The sequence below is a fragment of the Schistocerca piceifrons genome, chromosome 5, assembly GCF_021461385.2.
Source record: "Schistocerca piceifrons isolate TAMUIC-IGC-003096 chromosome 5, iqSchPice1.1, whole genome shotgun sequence".
Lineage (NCBI taxonomy): Eukaryota > Metazoa > Arthropoda > Insecta > Orthoptera > Acrididae > Schistocerca > Schistocerca piceifrons.
The window spans coordinates 481,444,570-481,461,572 of record NC_060142.1 but is presented as its reverse complement, the minus strand read 5'-3'; the positions used below and the strand labels follow the sequence as shown (position 1 = coordinate 481,461,572).

The following is a 17,003-nucleotide window of genomic DNA, read 5'->3' as shown; positions in this document are numbered from 1 at the left end:
TTCTGTACAATAAGCCATAAACATTTTTAAAATGTGATGCCACACGAAGACTCTATTTTAAAGCAAGGAAGATTGGAGTTTAAGGCCCTGTCGATGGTGAGGTTATTAGAGGTAGAAAACACTGATTATCCAAGAATGGTGCAGGAAATCAATAGTGTTCCCCCCCCCCCCCCCCCCCCCTCAAGGAACCATCTCAGGATTCACCATATCAATTTAGAAAAGACATGGGAACCCTATATCAGGAAGCTGAAACAAGGCCTGAACCCAACTCCTTTTAGAATCTGTGTTGGGTGCCAGAAACGCCACAGCACCTAGCTTTCTTTTGCTGTATTTTGGAAATTATATACTGTAATTCAGAAACCAGAATTGTATAATGAGATCTTTAATACATAAATATATATGAATACTTTTTTTAAAAAACCACAATGACTCAGACTGTAGAGGTAGAAGTTACTTTACATACTTAAAACATTTATGTATATTTGCCAACAATGACTCAATGTCTTTCATTAGCTCATTTTTTAAAAATAATTCATCATAAAAGAAAATGACAGTCTACTTTCACGTTTACATACATTACCAGAGAAATATTTTAAGATCAACAACAGCATTGATGAGTTAAGGTCTTAAAACACATCTCTAAAATCACATGCTAAAAAACAACAACAAAGTTCGTATCACCCAAATTTATGAAATCTACACAACAAAGAAATTTCACTCCATTTTCTCATTCAATTGTTTTTGTTCACTTGCTGATACACTTTTCCGTATTTCAAAACCTAGTGCAGCACCCATTGGAGGTGGAACTGCATTGCCAATCTGAAACAGCCACATAACTGAATTACTCATTTCATTCACATTACAAGACTTATAAATTTAATGAATAAGAAACCTTCAGTTGTCAGAAATTATATAAGGTAGATGATCACAAAAGAGGATGACTCCTTTATACATTTACCTGGCGATGTTTCTCTGTTATTGAACCAAAGAACCGGTAAGTGTCAGGAAATCCTTGTGATCTTGCACATTCCCTAACACTGACAACCCTTGTTTGTTCTGGGTGAAGAACACGTCCCTGTAGACAAGCAAAAACATTAAACACTTTTTAAGAACTTGACATACAAAACTACAGACCTATCAGCCTGCTCTCTGTAATGCACAGGATTTTCACAATGACCACCAACCGCACAGAGGAAACAGTGGATTTTAATCAGATAAACGATTTAGAAGCAAAAACAACATAATGGACTATTTATAAGACATGAACAAAATTACAAATTAGAGGAATGATTTAATCATAATTAATCTACAGAATTAAGTGCAAAATAACAATTCAATTAAATGTGATTGCGTGATGGCCCACTAAAAAGGGAGGGATGGAAAGACCATGAGGCAATCACTCTGATAACACATTAAATTTTCTCCCTGAAAATTTAAGGAGTAAGTCAGTTATTCACCAAAACTTTAAAGTTAAACTACTTTACCATTATTGTCTGCAAAAACAGAGGACAGATCAGCTAGTAAACTAGCCTCTGTCATCTTTTCTGAACAGAAAATACTTTCAATTAAAATATGGCATACAGAAATCTACTCATATATGCATCATACACTGGAGGGTCCTTTCATTGGACCAAGGAGCCTTGTGCCACCTGTCCATACTCTAATGAGGACTTATTGCCTCCATTTGCAGAAGTAGGTATCCTCCCACAACCAAGTAGTTGATTTTACCACTCACAGCTTATTGGCCATAGCTGTTAACCCACTCTCCTTCCCACCAACAGATGACCTGACCCCTATATCAAGGATATAACATAGGCAGAGATGTGGCAGAACAATGTCACATGGAAATTTGAGTGCATGCTTCCTTGGCTATCACATTCAAAATTTGTCTGTATACCTATGCACCCAAGAACCTACCAAACTGACATCATTTTCTCCAGCTTTTATAGGAAGAGATGGCTTTCCTGGAGGTTTTGGTCACATCTGTTGGCTGGGTGCATATGTTGCATAGATTTAAGTGTGTTCAGACAGTTGGAGCAGATGAGTAATTTCTAAGCACAAATTTGTCCTATCTGCTCCAGTAACAACCCCTGAGAAAAAAAAGACATTGATTCATCCCAAGTTAATGAACTGAGTAATATGTAAGTCTACGCAGACGTCAGACAAGAAGATTCTACAACAGCAAAACCACTCTTAGCATCCTTAGTGGTTGTATTCAGATCCCTAAAAGATTAAACAAAGAAGGAATATGGGTTATGCAAACACATCTAAACCATCTTTATTTTGCTGATGACAATGTAATTTTTTTCCTCTAACAAATATAAATTGCAACAACCAATCTATATCTTTACTCATACTCTTCAAATCCCTGTCGAAATGCATGACAGAGGTTACTTATCAAGATTCTCAGCATTTGCATGACGCTCTCCTGTGAGTCAAGCAACCTTGAAACTACTTGTGCTGACCTTATTTGGTAGGGATTTATACACTTGAGCAATATTCTACGATAGGACATACATGTGATTTGTAAGCAATCTACTCTGTTGGTTGATTGCACTTTCTCAGTGTTCTAGAGGTACAGTGAAGTCTGCCACCTGTATTCCCTACGATAGAGCCTGTGTGATCATTCTATTCTGCATCTTCACAAAATGTAATAACCAAATACACTTGACTACCTTTGTGTCCAGGTACATGTTACCTGATTCTTCCTGCAACTGGCCTACACACTACTTCTATTACTACTAACAATGAGAATTTGCTTCTCTATTCTCTTGTGGTTTCCTACAGAAAGGCTATGGGTTCTTGGCTACGCCTAGGCCTACTTAAAATGCTCCTTTATCTAACTGAGATGGCTGGGTGAAGCTAATTTTTGCATCATAACAGAACTGTCAAGTACTTCTGTTTTTCTGTAACCCCTATTCCTTGCAACCATGTCCTATTTCACTACACTCTTCTCCATTTTAATCATTCATTTCCTTCCTAGCAATATCAAGTCAGCTTTCTGAGATCTGATCTTCTCCTATTCAGCTATTACCCTATTCTGTGCACAAATTTTATAATACCAATAGTGTGTCTCACTTCCCCCATGAACCATGGACCTTGCCGTTGGTGGGGAGGCTTGCGTGCCTCAGCGATACAGATGGCCGTACTGTAGGTGCAACCACAACGGAGGGGTATCTGTTGAGAGGCCAGACAAACATGTGGTTCCTGAAGAGGGGCAGCAGCCTTTTCAGTAGTTGCAGGGGCAACAGTCTGGATGATTGACTGATCTGGCCTTGTAACATTAACCAAAACGGCCTTGCTGTGCTGGTACTGCGAATGGCTGAAAGCGAGGGGAAACTACAGCCGTAATTTTTCCCGAGGACATGCAGCTTTACTGTATGATTAAATGATGATGGCGTCCTCTTGGGTAAAATATTCCGGAGGTAAAATAGTCCCCCATTCAGATCTCCGGGCGGGGACTACTCAAGAGGACGTCGTTATCAGGAGAAAGAAAACTGGCATTCTACGGATCGGAGCGTGGAATGTCAGATCCCTTAATCGGGCAGGTAGGTTAGAAAATTTAAAAAGGGAAGCGGATAGGTTAAAGTTAGATATAGTGGGAATTAGTGAAGTTCGGTGGCAGGAGGAGCAAGACTTTTGGTCAGGTGATTACAGGGTTATAAATACAAAATCAAATAGGGGTAATGCAAGAGTAGGTTTAATAATGAATAAAAAAATAGGAGTGCGGGTTAGCTACTACAAACAGCATAGTGAACGCATTATTGTGGCCAAGATAGACACAAAGCCCATGCCTACTACAGTAGTACAAGTTTATATGCCAACTAGCTCTGCAGATGATGAAGAAATTGATGAAATGTATGACGAGATAAAAGAAATTATTCAGGTAGTGAAGGGAGACGAAAATTTAATAGTCATGGGTGACTGGAATTCGTCAGTAGGAAAAGGGAGAGAAGGAAACATAGTAGGTGAATATGGATTGGGGGGAAGAAATGAAAGAGGAAGCCGCCTTGTAGAATTTTGCACAGAGCATAACTTAATCATAGCTAACACTTGGTTCAAGAATCATAAAAGAAGGTTGTATACCTGGAAGAATCCTGGAGATTCTAATAGGTATCAGATAGATTATATAATGGTAAGACAGAGATTTAGGAACCAGGTTTTAAATTGTAAGACATTTCCAGGGGCAGATGTGGATTCTGACCACAATCTATTGGTTATGAACTGCAGATTGAAACTGAAGAAACTGCAAAAAGGTGGGAATTTAAGGAGATGGGACCTGGATAAACTGAAAGAACCAGAGGTTGTAGAGAGTTTCAGGGAGAGCATAAGGGAACAATTGACAGGAATGGGGGAAAGAAATACAGTAGAAGAAGAATGGGTAGCTCTGAGGAATGAAGTAGTGAAGGCAGCAGAGGATCAAGTAGGTAAAAAGACGAGGGCTAATAGAAATCCTTGGGTAACAGAAGAAATATTGAATTTAATTGATGAAAGGAGAAAATATAAAAATGCAGTAAATGAAGCATGCAAAAGGGAATACAAACGTCTCAAAAATGAGATCGACAGGAAGTGCAAAATGGCTAAGCAGGGATGGCTAGAGGACAAATGTAAGGATGTAGAGGCTTGTCTCACTAGGGGTAAGATAGACACTGCCTACAGGAAAATTAAAGAGACCTTTGGAGAGAAGAGAACCACTTGTATGAATATCAAGAGCTCAGATGGCAACCCAGTTCTAAGCAAAGAAGGGAAGGCAGAAAGGTGGAAGGAGTATATAGAGGGTTTATACAAGGGCGATGTACTTGAGGACATTTTTATGGAAATGGAAGAGGATGTAGATGAAGATGAAATGGGAGATAAGATACTGCGTGAAGAGTTTGACAGAGCACTGAAAGACCTGAGTCGAAACAAGGCCCCGGGAGTAGACAACATTCCATTAGAACTACTGATGGCCTTGGGAGAGCCAGTCATGACAAAACTCTACCATCTGGTGAGCAAGATGTATGAGACAGGCGAAATACCCACAGACTTCAAGAAGACTATAATAATTCCAATACCAAAGAAAGCAGGTGTTGACAGATGTGAAAATTACCGAACTATCAGTTTAATAAGTCACAGCTGCAAAATACTAACGCGAATTCTTTACAGACGAATGGAAAAGCTAGTAGAAGCTGACCTCGGGGAAGATCAGTTTGGATTCCGTAGAAATGTTGGAACACGTGAGGCAATACTAACCTTACGACTTATCTTAGAAGAAAGATTAAGAAAAGGCAAACCTACGTTTCTAGCATTTGTAGACTTAGAGAAAGCTTTTGACAACGTTAACTGGAATACTCTCTTTCAAATTCTGAAGGTGGCAGGGGTAAAATACAGGGAGCGAAAGGCTATTTACAATTTGTACAGAAACCAGATGGCAGTTATAAGAGTCGAGGGACATGAAAGGGAAGCAGTGGTTGGGAAGGGAGTGAGACAGGGTTGTAGCCTCTCCCCGATGTTATTCAATCTGTATATTGAGCAAGCAGTAAAGGAAACAAAAGAAAAATTCGGAGTAGGTACTAAAATTCATGGAGAAGAAGTAAAAACTTTGAGGTTCGCCGATGACATTGTAATTCTGTCAGAGACAGCAAAGGACTTGGAAGAGCAGTTGAACGGAATGGACAGTGTCTTGAAAGGAGGATATAAGATGAACATCAACAAAAGCAAAAGGATGATAATGGAATGTAGTCAAATTAAATCGGGTGATGCTGTGGGGATTAGATTAGGAAATGAGACACTTAAAGTAGTAAAGGAGTTTTGCTATTTAGGGAGTAAAATAACTGATGATGGTCGAAGTAGAGAGGATATAAAATGTAGACTGGCAATGGCAAGGAAATCGTTTCTGAAGAAGAGAAATTTGTTAACATCGAGTATAGATTTAAGTGTCAGGAAGTCGTTTCTGAAAGTATTTGTATGGAGTGTAGCCATGTATGGAAGTGAAACATGGACGATAACCAGTTTGGACAAGAAGAGAATAGAAGCTTTCGAAATGTGGTGCTACAGAAGAATGCTGAAGATAAGGTGGGTAGATCACGTAACTAATGAGGAGGTATTGAACAGGATTGGGGAGAAGAGAAGTTTGTGGCACAACTTGACTAGAAGAAGGGATCGGTTGGTAGGACATGTTTTGAGGCATCAAGGGATCACAAATTTAGCATTGGAGGGCAGTGTGGAGGGTAAAAATCGTAGAGGGAGACCAAGAGATCAGTACACTAAGCAGATTCAGAAGGATGTAGGTTGCAGTAGGTACTGGGAGATGAAGAAGCTTGCACAGGATAGAGTAGCATGGAGAGCTGCATCAAACCAGTCTCAGGACTGAAGACCACAACAACAACAACAGTGTGTCTCACTTGCTTAGCCCATTTCAATGACACATTTTGCTAATTGAGTTATCTACCACAGCAGCTTCATATTACCTTCAGCCCAACTTCCCAATGGCAGCTCAATCACTTCTCACTCATGTTTGTTTACAACAATATCAAAAAGCTGGGCCATTAACAGACGTAAATTTTTATACAGAAAAAGATTATAAAATACACTCAAATTGTTCAGTACACTGCGTGTGCAGTAATTAAGTGGTGATGAAAGGAAATACTGAACTCAGCTGGTCACTAATGTATGCATAAGAACAAAATGTCCTACGATAATACACTTAACACTCATGAAAAGGAATGTGTACACACAAAAACAGGTACAGTCACTTGCTGTACTTTCATTGCTGTACTGTTTATAAACAGTTTAATAAAAGGAAATGAATTTTTTTTAAATGGTCATATTCATTAAGAGACAAATGGGTTGTCCAGCTCTTACCTTTATTAGCCACACCTTTCAACACAACTTAAAAACAGATGTACTCCATGCTTTTGGAATCCTAAGTGGGGTATCTACTGTGGCGAAAGAAAATGAATTGGTTGGTGGCGGCTGTAGGGAGCGAGAGTGGTCAGCATGTCACACGAAACCCAGCCACAGAGGGAACCACATTGTTTGAGTGAGGGAGGAAGAAGGAGGCAGAGCAGAAAGGGAGATCTTAGGTAGGAAATGGAGCACAATGAGAGAAGACTGTCTTAACAAGAAGAGGTCCCCTGGGGTGCAAATGACTTGTTGAAACCACCTAGAACAATGTGTAGGTTACGGACCTAGTTACCGCACCTTGCAGGAATTCATCAAAGTGAGTCCTCGTCTGCGAGTAATTGGCGAAAAAGAATTTCATGTGGTGCACTAGAGCACTCGTCGCCAAACTTTTTTGCTCAAGATCCAATGCTGTCTTTGTGGGGCTGTTCCTTGGGATGTGTATGTGCCAATCTTATTATCAGCTAGTAACCTACATAAATCTGTATGTGAATTGCCAATAGACTAGTTATAGAAAGAATGCCGTAAGTTGTCTGTTGGCCCAGAAGTACTTATCACTAAAAGTCAGCACAATTCAGAACACGTAAGTATTGATTCTTCTCCATTTATGATTGCTACCACCATCAAAGACCCTGCAGTTATGACACTGTGATTGCCTTATAAGGTACTATTGTTGTCTGTATGAGAAAAATTTTGATAATATAGGGTGCATCTGAAAACTTCAAGAAACAAGAGTTACAACCAAAATACCTTTTAGTGGCCTTCAAAGCAATTGCCATAAGCTACACAATACACTTCTGACATTGGTTTAAAACCGTTAGAAATTGGATCAAACAATTGGATCAAACAATGGAAAATCCAGGATGGAATGTAACAATACCAGAGAAGGAAAGTTGCTACTCACCATATAGCGGAGACGCTGAGTCGCGATAGGCACAACAAAAAGATTCAAACAATTATAGCTTTCAGCCATTAAGGCCTTCGTCAGCAGTACACACAGACACACACACACACACACACACACACACACACACACACACACACACACACACACAAATGCAACTTGCACACACGTCTGCAGTCTCAGAGAACTGAAACCACACTGCGAGCAGCATCACCAGTGCATCATGGGAGTGGGGGTAAGGAGGAGGCTGGGGCGGGGAGGGGGAGGGATAGTATGGTGGGAGTGGCAGACAGTGAAGTCTTGTAGTTTAGATGGAGGGCAGGAGAGAAGGTGCGGAGGGCGGAGGGATAAGTGCGAAAGCAGAGAAATAAAAAGAAATTAAAAGACTGGGTGTGGCGGTGAAATGACGGCTGTGTAGTGCTGGAATGGGAACAGGGAGGGGGCTGGATGGGTAAGGATAGTGACTAACAGAGGTTGAGGCCAGGAGGGCTACGGAAATGTAGGACGTATTGCAGGGAAAGTTCCCACCTGCACAATTCAGAAAAGCTGGTGTTGGTGGGAAGGATCCATATGGGACAGGCTGTGAAGCAGTCACTGAGATGAGGGATATCATGTTTGGCAGCATGGGGGGTGTTCAGCAACAGGGTGGTCCACTTGTTTTTTGGCCACAGTTAGTCCGTGGCCTTAGTGGCCAAAAGCTATACTTGTGGGAATCTTTTGTTGTGCCTATCGCGACTCAGCATCTCCGCTATATGGTGAGTAGCAACTTTCCTTCTCTGGTACAGTTAGAAATTGTCAGCAAATGTTTCTTGTGAAATGCTTCTAAGCACTGTGGTCATGCGTTGTTTCATATCTGCATCACCAATACACTCTGGAGATCAAGTGACAGACAATGGTGTAGTGGTCATCATCTACCCCATCTCTCAAACAAAGACGGCTGACAAAATCCCAAGAGTAAGACAACATTGATTGCCTTTTTCGACAGCAAGGGCTCGGCCCATTATGAATTTCTACCCAAATGAGATGGGTAAGACAGTGAAAACCACACCCCCGAAAGCTACTTGTTCTCCAGATAGTATTGGTAGCACAAAGTCCCATCTTCTGTAATGATTCAGATACCCAACAGCAGGCCCAGTGCTTCAAACAATTCCATAAGAAGCACTTGGGGACAATTTCCAAACGCTGTACAAAAGACGACAGAAGTATGTTTTAGCTAATGGCGATTACTCTGACGGCCAGTAACTGCATTTTGTTTGCAACTCTTGTTCTCTTTATTTTATGATCCCACTCACCAAACTTTTTAGAAGCACTATGTCGCACACTATGTATGGAACCATACATGACTTATGAAGACCTTCATCATTTCTTCCTTACAGTTAACTTCACAGATCTTGCAGAAACAGCCTGAAGATGTATTGCCACACTGGATTCTGCCAGTTTTAGTTTCCTAAGAGATACTTTTGTTTTCTTCAGATTCTCTGTGAAGAAGGAGCCTAGTGATCTCAACAGCAAATGAAGTAGCTCCACTTCTTATTCCTTTTTATAGGATAGGGCAGATATCTTGGTCTAGTAACACACTCCTACTAAATGTTTTGTGAGACATGAAGGAGTCTGGAGTGTACAATTTCCATGAATTTGTCTCGATTTTACTGGGAGTTTTGGCTTGTCTGTTAAATCAGTTCTTCTTTGTCATTTATAGCTTCTGATTATGGACCGAATTTAGCTGCCAAGATGTCCAAATCCCAAGAGATATGTGGTTTCAATGACCAGATCCCAATTTGGAAAAGCCACTGATAGTGTTTTGTATGGTTGCAGCCCTTTTGTGTGACACACTTACTAGCTGAGCAATCCTCGCCTGACTAATCTTGTCAGAGATTTTGTGAAGCCATTTGTCAGTTGCTTGGTTGTAATACACTGCATGTGGCTTAACAGATGTAATGTATAATGGCTGCAGCTTTGAGTAGTGTGTGGAGGCACTCAAATCCATTGTTAAGACTTGTATAGTGAACATTTCTTTAAAGTATACCGGTACAACATATACAAGGTGAGTCAGGAGGAATGTCACATAATTTGTGAGGTGATTCTGCATATGAAAATGAACTGAAAAAGTGTTATTGAACATGTGTCCAATTTTTGATCATTACAGAAATGGAGTGGGTTGAAAACTACACACACCCATGAATGATTATAAAGACAACAAGTATGAATGTTACTTACAGAAATGCTGTGTAGGTGCTGTAGTGGTCAGGTGTTCAAAAGGCACACACCCACCCATCTAATGCACTTGTCAACACGTTGGAGGGTGTGTTGTGTTACACATAGAACATCATTTCAGCTGGCTTTAATGTGGGCAACAGCTTCAGAGATGATAGTGACAATGTGGGCAACAGCTTCGGAGATGATAGTGACAAGTTCTTCACATGTATCCACCTTTATAGCATACACAACTCCCTTCAACCAGCTCCATAAACAGAAGCCTCATGAGGTTAGGTTGGGTGATCAGGCAGGCCAGCTAATGGGTCCAACACGGCCAAACCACCATTCAGGAAATGTGTTGTTCAGATACTGAAATATTTGCCTGGCACAATGAACTGGTGATCCATAATGTTGTATGCACATTTATCGTCGTTCTCCTAAGGTCATGTCTTCTAAAAGTGCAGTTAGGTCTTCTAACGGGAAATGTGCTTTTACTGCATCTGTCCTGTGATCTGCAGGAAGACAAGCCCTATCGCCAGGTCATCTATCATACCACACCAGATGTTCACTGAGACCCTAACTCGGATTATTGTTGCCCTAGTGTCATGTGGGTTCTCCATTGCCCATGTTGGAAGTTGCAGGTATTCATGATACCACTGCGTGCAGATGTAGTCTCACCTATAAATAAAGTGTATTGCACGACATCTCTGTGTACAGGCAACCATTCACAAAACTGTCTTCCTACTGAGTCACTTGGATGCACACGGAATTGGTGCAAGCCCTCAGAATGTAACATATGCCACATTCGCTTATGTGGACTATCGAGCTGCTGACTAACATGCCATGTACAAGTGGTGGGACTCCGTTGTACCACTGCAACAATGTCTTCCCTTTCCTCAGCTGACTGGACTGCCTCACCTTCTGATGTTAAGTGTATACTGGGTGGTGTTCCGGATTCATGTAATGTTTGAACAACCTTGGGAAATACCCTGGCACAGGGGTCCATCCTTCAGGGAAACACCTCTGGTATTCTGCCTCAGCTGCTTGGGCAATGTCATTAAAGTGCCCATACACAAACAACAGGTCTGCGTATTCTGCACAGGTGAACATTTGCGGCAAGTGGTATTCACGGACACAATGGTCTTGCTCAACTAAATAACACTCAAGCACGACACGCACATGGCCTTACGACTGCACACTGGGTCGCTCACAGCTGTTGCCTCGAAGCAGCATCACAGTGCTGCCATCTATTGGACAGCCCCCACACCTCTTACAGAATGGATCAGTCATCCATCCCACCATTATTCTGTCCAACACAGCATCTACATGGCATTTCAGTAAGTAATATTCACACTTGTCTTCATATTCATTCAAGGATGTGGGTAGTCTTCAACCCGCTTCAGTTCCATAACAATCAAAAATTGGGGCCTGTTCATTGGACTTTTTTGGCTTATTTTGACATGTAGAATCACCTCACAAATTACGTGACATGCCTCCTGAATCACACTGTATACAAAGTTGATGGCACAGTTTATCAGACTACACCATATTTTTTCCACCTACTTTGTACTGCATGGAGTCTAAGGTGATTTTTAATGTTTCTATGCTATATTATCACTGAAATCTGGCTGAGTTACCTGAAATATTGCATCCACTGCTTCTTGCAAGAGATTATCATTCCTTTCTATTGACATCACTCAATTATGTTCAAGCATTAGCATCTCAAAATGAACGAAATTGGAGGTGTATCATTATTTAAATAAGGCCTTCATATACATTCTATCCAACAAGCATCATCTCATGCAAATAGTTTGCTACATATGTTGCTGGTACAATTTAAAAGGTAGTAGAATTAATAAGAATTTACCCAAATTACTTTTAAATACACTACTGAATTTGCAACACCGTCACAAAACTTTGACAAATGATTTAAGTGCCAGTTTCCTTATAGTTTCTTACTTAATTTAATGTTGGTTGTTACAAATATGTACCACATTTGAAGACAACCCTTTCTGTTATGCACATTCATGAATCCAAGTTACCTCCACGTCAAATTTTATATCTTAGCAGCTGATCAGTATGAGTTGGGCACACCTGTGAGAAATTAGTACTGGAAGACAAACAATAAAACAATAAAACAATCCTCCTCTCGCATCCTCTAACCCCTCAGTGCTATGCTTCTTACCCCTCAGCCCCTGATGTAAGTAACCAACTTTACTAGGCACATGGCTGAATTCATCAATGTCAATAAAAATTATGCACATCTTAAAGTATCACAATTCCTGGAAGTACTTTTGCTGGTTACTTAACAGGAAGCTTGCGACTCATGTGCTGCAAATTTAACAAACACTGGTCTGTAGAATTAAAAATGAAGAGTTTTATGCAGAGTGGTGGTGTAGCTTAGTGGCTAAGATAAATTCCTGACCTGTACAAGCTTGTGGATTCAAATCCCATCTAGGTGCTTTCGTAATTTTTTAATTTTCAAATCATTATTGAAAAGATTTTCGATTAATTAGTGTAAATACAATTTTTATATCTAAACCTTAAACCTTTGTAGCATAATTTTAATCATTGAACTGACTTTTTTACCCCCCCCCCCCCCAACTCCCATGTGACATGAATTATTTTTACGTATTAACTTTGATTTCATTTCTTCCATGTCTTTACTTTATATTTTTAACCAACTACTGCATTCTTTATTTCTATTCCTCTTTTGTCTGAGTTTTTAAATTTATAATCACCTCTTTTCTATAAATATTCATCTTCATTATTTCCTCCCCTGTGCAACAAGAATTTATGTTTTAAATGTTTGTACGATGATTACAATTTAAAAAAATGTAGATTTTGTAATGAAAGAAAAAAAAAGTCCCCACTGCACAGCCAATATAAATATGTGATTTTGTTTACTGTTTTTTAATTTACAGAGAAGCATTTTTGAACATTTAAATATTATAACAGATAAATAAAAATAATTAAAACACATGCACAAAGATTCCAAATGAAGAAAAGAATGAGGGGGAGAAAAAGAGAGCAAATAAAGAAAAGGGAGCAGATACTTATTAAAACGATCCAACAAAGGAGGAGAAATAAAAACATTTAAATCTTTAACTGAAGGGTCAACCCATACCAAGTGGTCCAGCACTGGTTGCTTGACCATCTCAGAAAAATTTTATATTTTCTGGGCGAATTCCGCAATGTTTAGTGGTCACAAAAATATTTTTTAAAAAATTTATTGTTTATTATTTTGAAATGGTGGCCATATTTGTCCCAGGCCGCATGCGTTTTTTCTTATTTGCAAGCATCTACATTTTTTACAATTATTCAGTAGCGGATTGTCCTAAGCCTTTCAGATAAAATGCATTTAGTTCAAGACACTCTGGGCTACGAATTAACATCATTATCACTTAGCGGAATGTATTCTTTAATATATTTTTAATAGTTCAAAGTTATCAGCCACAAATTAAAAAAACTCAATTTTTGAACAGTAATTTTCTAAAGAAAGATTAATTTCTCATCTTTAATATTTTTTTCTGCTATTACACTGTATAGTATAGCTACTTTTTATAGAGTTTTTTAAAATTTTTCCATTTTGTGGCCTGCAATATCTTCGCTGGGGGACCAGATAAAAATCTGAAAACTGTTAATACCTTTATGATATCAAACTTCAGTGAAATTTCAACTTTGAGATTCAATTGGAAGTTATGGAAAAAAGATTACAAAAACGAGTCAAAAATACGTTTTTTAACATCTGCCATATCTGGTAGGCTAATCAAATAAAGTATACCAATTGCATAATGAAACACACCAAATTACACTAGCTAATGATTATTTATCAAAACAATGCTGTAGTAATTGTTTCAACAGGCTAACAAATGCATCTACAGCCTATACAAGTCTGACTTGTCGCCCCCCTTACACCAACAATTATCTACTCACACTCATTTAGCTAGAAGTTCTTGAAGTGTGCAGTTGAAAAATGGTGTCTCAGTGTTCTGTTGGTGTTATTATTAATGAAGCATGTCATAAAAGTGTGTATGGATTGTATGCTAAAGACATTACTTTAATCGAAGGTTACAGTGAAGAAGAAAAAGTGTTGTTTTACTTACGAGGTGGCCCAGAGGTCAAATCAACATCTAAGTAATATGGAAAAAAAATAAATAAATAAATAAAAATCATCACCTTTTTGGTCAGTTTTGCATGGAACCTTTTGAGAAACATAAGAAACCTATAACATAAGGTCTGCAAGAAATAACATTTGATTATTAATCTAAAAATAAACGCCCTTTTGGTAATCTCATACCACGAAAATCATTATGTCCAACAGGTTATTCTAAGATACTTGTAATTCACAAGAGAAAGGATAGTGAAACATCATATACTGAATTTTGTGACTTATCAGCAACCATTAAAAACGTAGGTACAGCTTTTGAAATCCTGGGTATATCGCCTGCTAGGAAAATTAGAAAACTAAATCAAGGTAAAAGACCATGTGCCTTGAATACAAAAATCAAGAAAGTCAAAAAGAATGTGGAAGTTTCATTTCGAAATACAATATGTACTAAATCAGATGGACGTTCTAAAACTTCACGAACAGAATACGATGATTTGATAGAAAACCTAAAGACTAAATGCAGTACTTCAAACAAAGAGGATAAAATTAAGATTATCAGTTTACTGCTGAATTCTTGGAGTCAAGCAAAAGTTAGTGATAAATTTAATGTGTCAGAACGTGTCGTTAAGTTAACAAGGCAATTAGTAAAAGAACAGGGAATTTTACCAGCATTACAAAAGAAAAGCACATCTAGTTTGGTAGATGAAAACACAATCAATAAAAGTTATTAAGTATTATGACGATAACAATAACAGCTGTTTGATGTCTGGCAAAAAAGACTGTGTTTCTGTGAAAGAAAATGGTTCTACGATTCAAAGACAAAAAAGGTTAATATTGTGTAATTTAAATTAGCTATTCACTGAATTTAAAAAAGAAAATCCTGACATTAAAATTGGAAGATATTTGCGAGTTGAGACCAAGATGGTGTATTGTTGCAGGGGCATCTGGCACCTATAATGTCTGTGTTCGTATCATCAGAACGTAAAGTTGATAATAGATGCGGACAATCTTAGAGTTGACTATAAAGACCTTTTGGAAGTTATGGTATGCGATGTTGACAGTTACAATTGTATGATCAAGGGAAAATGTGAAGATTGTCTAGGCAAACAAGCCTTACTTGACATGTTTGAAAAATCCGAAGAAAACAATTTGATGCCTGACAATATAAAATACAAACAATGGGTGACACAAGACAGAACTGAAATGGCGACAGTCATAAAATCACAAGAAGAGTTTTTGAAGTGTTGGTGGCTAACATTGGAAATCTGAAAATGCATCATTTTATTGCAAAAGCTCAAAATAAATTTTTGAAAGACTAAAAGCAAAGCTTGGCAGCTGATGAATGCTTACTTCTCACAGTCTTTTTGGAAAATTATTCCTTTGTTGTTCAAGATGAAGTACAAGGGCACCACTGGGTAATCAAACAGTCCACAGTCCATCCATTTGTATTCTATTATAAAAATGAAGATAAACTAATGAGCCACAGCTTGTGTGTCATAAGTGACTCCATTGAACACAACACTACAGCAGTGCATATTTTTCTACTAAAATCAACAAACTACATTAAACAGCACCACCCTTCCATAAAAAATAAAAATAAAAAAAATAAAAAAATAAAGAAACTTATTTTTCGGATGAGGCAGCAAGTGAATATAGAAAACAAAAAAAAAAAAAATTATTAAGATCTCCTTTCATAAAGAAGATTTTGGGTTTGATGTAGAATAGCACTTTTTCACTTCATGCCATGGGAAAAATGCTTGAGATGGTGTCAAGGGGTACAACAAAGTGAACTATCACAAAAGCAAGTCTGCAGCAGACCGAAGACAATCATATCATAAAACCTCAAGAAATGTTTGAATTCTGTAAAAAATGTATCAAAGGAATTACCTACGTTTTTGTACACTGTGAGGAAATACAAGAAGTCTGTGACAGTGTTTTGAAGGAAAGGTATAACACCTGGCAGAAGGTTAAAGGCACTCGATCTTTTCACTGTTTTGTACTGCATTCACACAACTTACTGAAGTGTAAGATCACATCAACTTCACCTGATAGTGAACTTCATCAGTATGGAAAACTTGTACAACTGGTTCTCCAAACTAAAGACACGGTGGCTTGTGTTTAAGATAAACAGTGGTGGATTGGCGAAGTTGATAATGTTGACCGTCAAAACCAAGATGTACCTGTTGCATTTTACCACCCTCCAGGACGAAGGACATCTTTTAAAAAATTGAGAAGGATCAAGTTTGGATGCCACTTAAAAATGTACCAAGGAAGCTATCTCCCATGGAATTTACAACTGTGACTGGGCTAACACCCAAACTGAGTGAACAAATTTCTCAAATGTTCATTGAGCGATGTACTAAAAACATATAACAAGAGAAAAATATAATGTAATTAGTAGGCTTATTTTCAATAAAAACGTATGTAATCATACATATGAATAAATTATATGCTGTAACTGATATATTTTATTCCATAAGCCTAGAGATCGCAGACGTATTTTAGACTCATGTTAGTAATTTTTTTTTCATAACTTCCAATTGAATCTCAAAGTTGAAATTTATACTGAAGTTTGATATCCTAAAGGTCTATTAATTGTGAAATTTTCAGATTTTCATCTGGTCCCCCGACAAAGATATTGCAGGCCACAAAATGGAAAAATTTAAAAAAAAATCCATATTTTAAAATAGTGTATTTTTTAAAGTGTAAGCTGCTCACCATTGATACCTTATAAAAAGTACTATACTATACAGTGTAATAGAAGAAAAAATATTAAAGCCGAGAAATTAATCTTTCTTTGGAAAATTACTTTTCAAAAATTGAGTGTTTTTAATTTGTGGCTGATAACTTTGAACTAATAAAAATATATCAAAGAATACATTCAGCTAAGTGATAATGATGTTAATTTGT

The 17,003-nt window shown here is 38.1% G+C and overlaps 1 protein-coding gene across 3 annotated transcripts in view; it reads right to left on the bottom strand.

The window, feature by feature from the left end:
- Positions 1 to 366: 366 nt before the first annotated feature.
- The window catches only part of LOC124797996 (DNA (cytosine-5)-methyltransferase 1-like), a 245,355-nt gene continuing 228,718 nt past the window's right edge, over positions 367 to 17,003 (bottom strand). For all 3 annotated transcript variants that reach the window (XM_047261181.1, XM_047261182.1, XM_047261183.1), the window contains 2 exons: positions 959 to 1,075; positions 367 to 819 (listed from right to left, as the gene is read on the bottom strand). In XM_047261181.1, the coding sequence (XP_047117137.1) occupies positions 715 to 819; positions 959 to 1,075 (222 nt within the window). In that variant the 3' untranslated portion in view covers positions 367 to 714. The remainder of the gene's footprint in view (positions 820 to 958; positions 1,076 to 17,003) is intronic.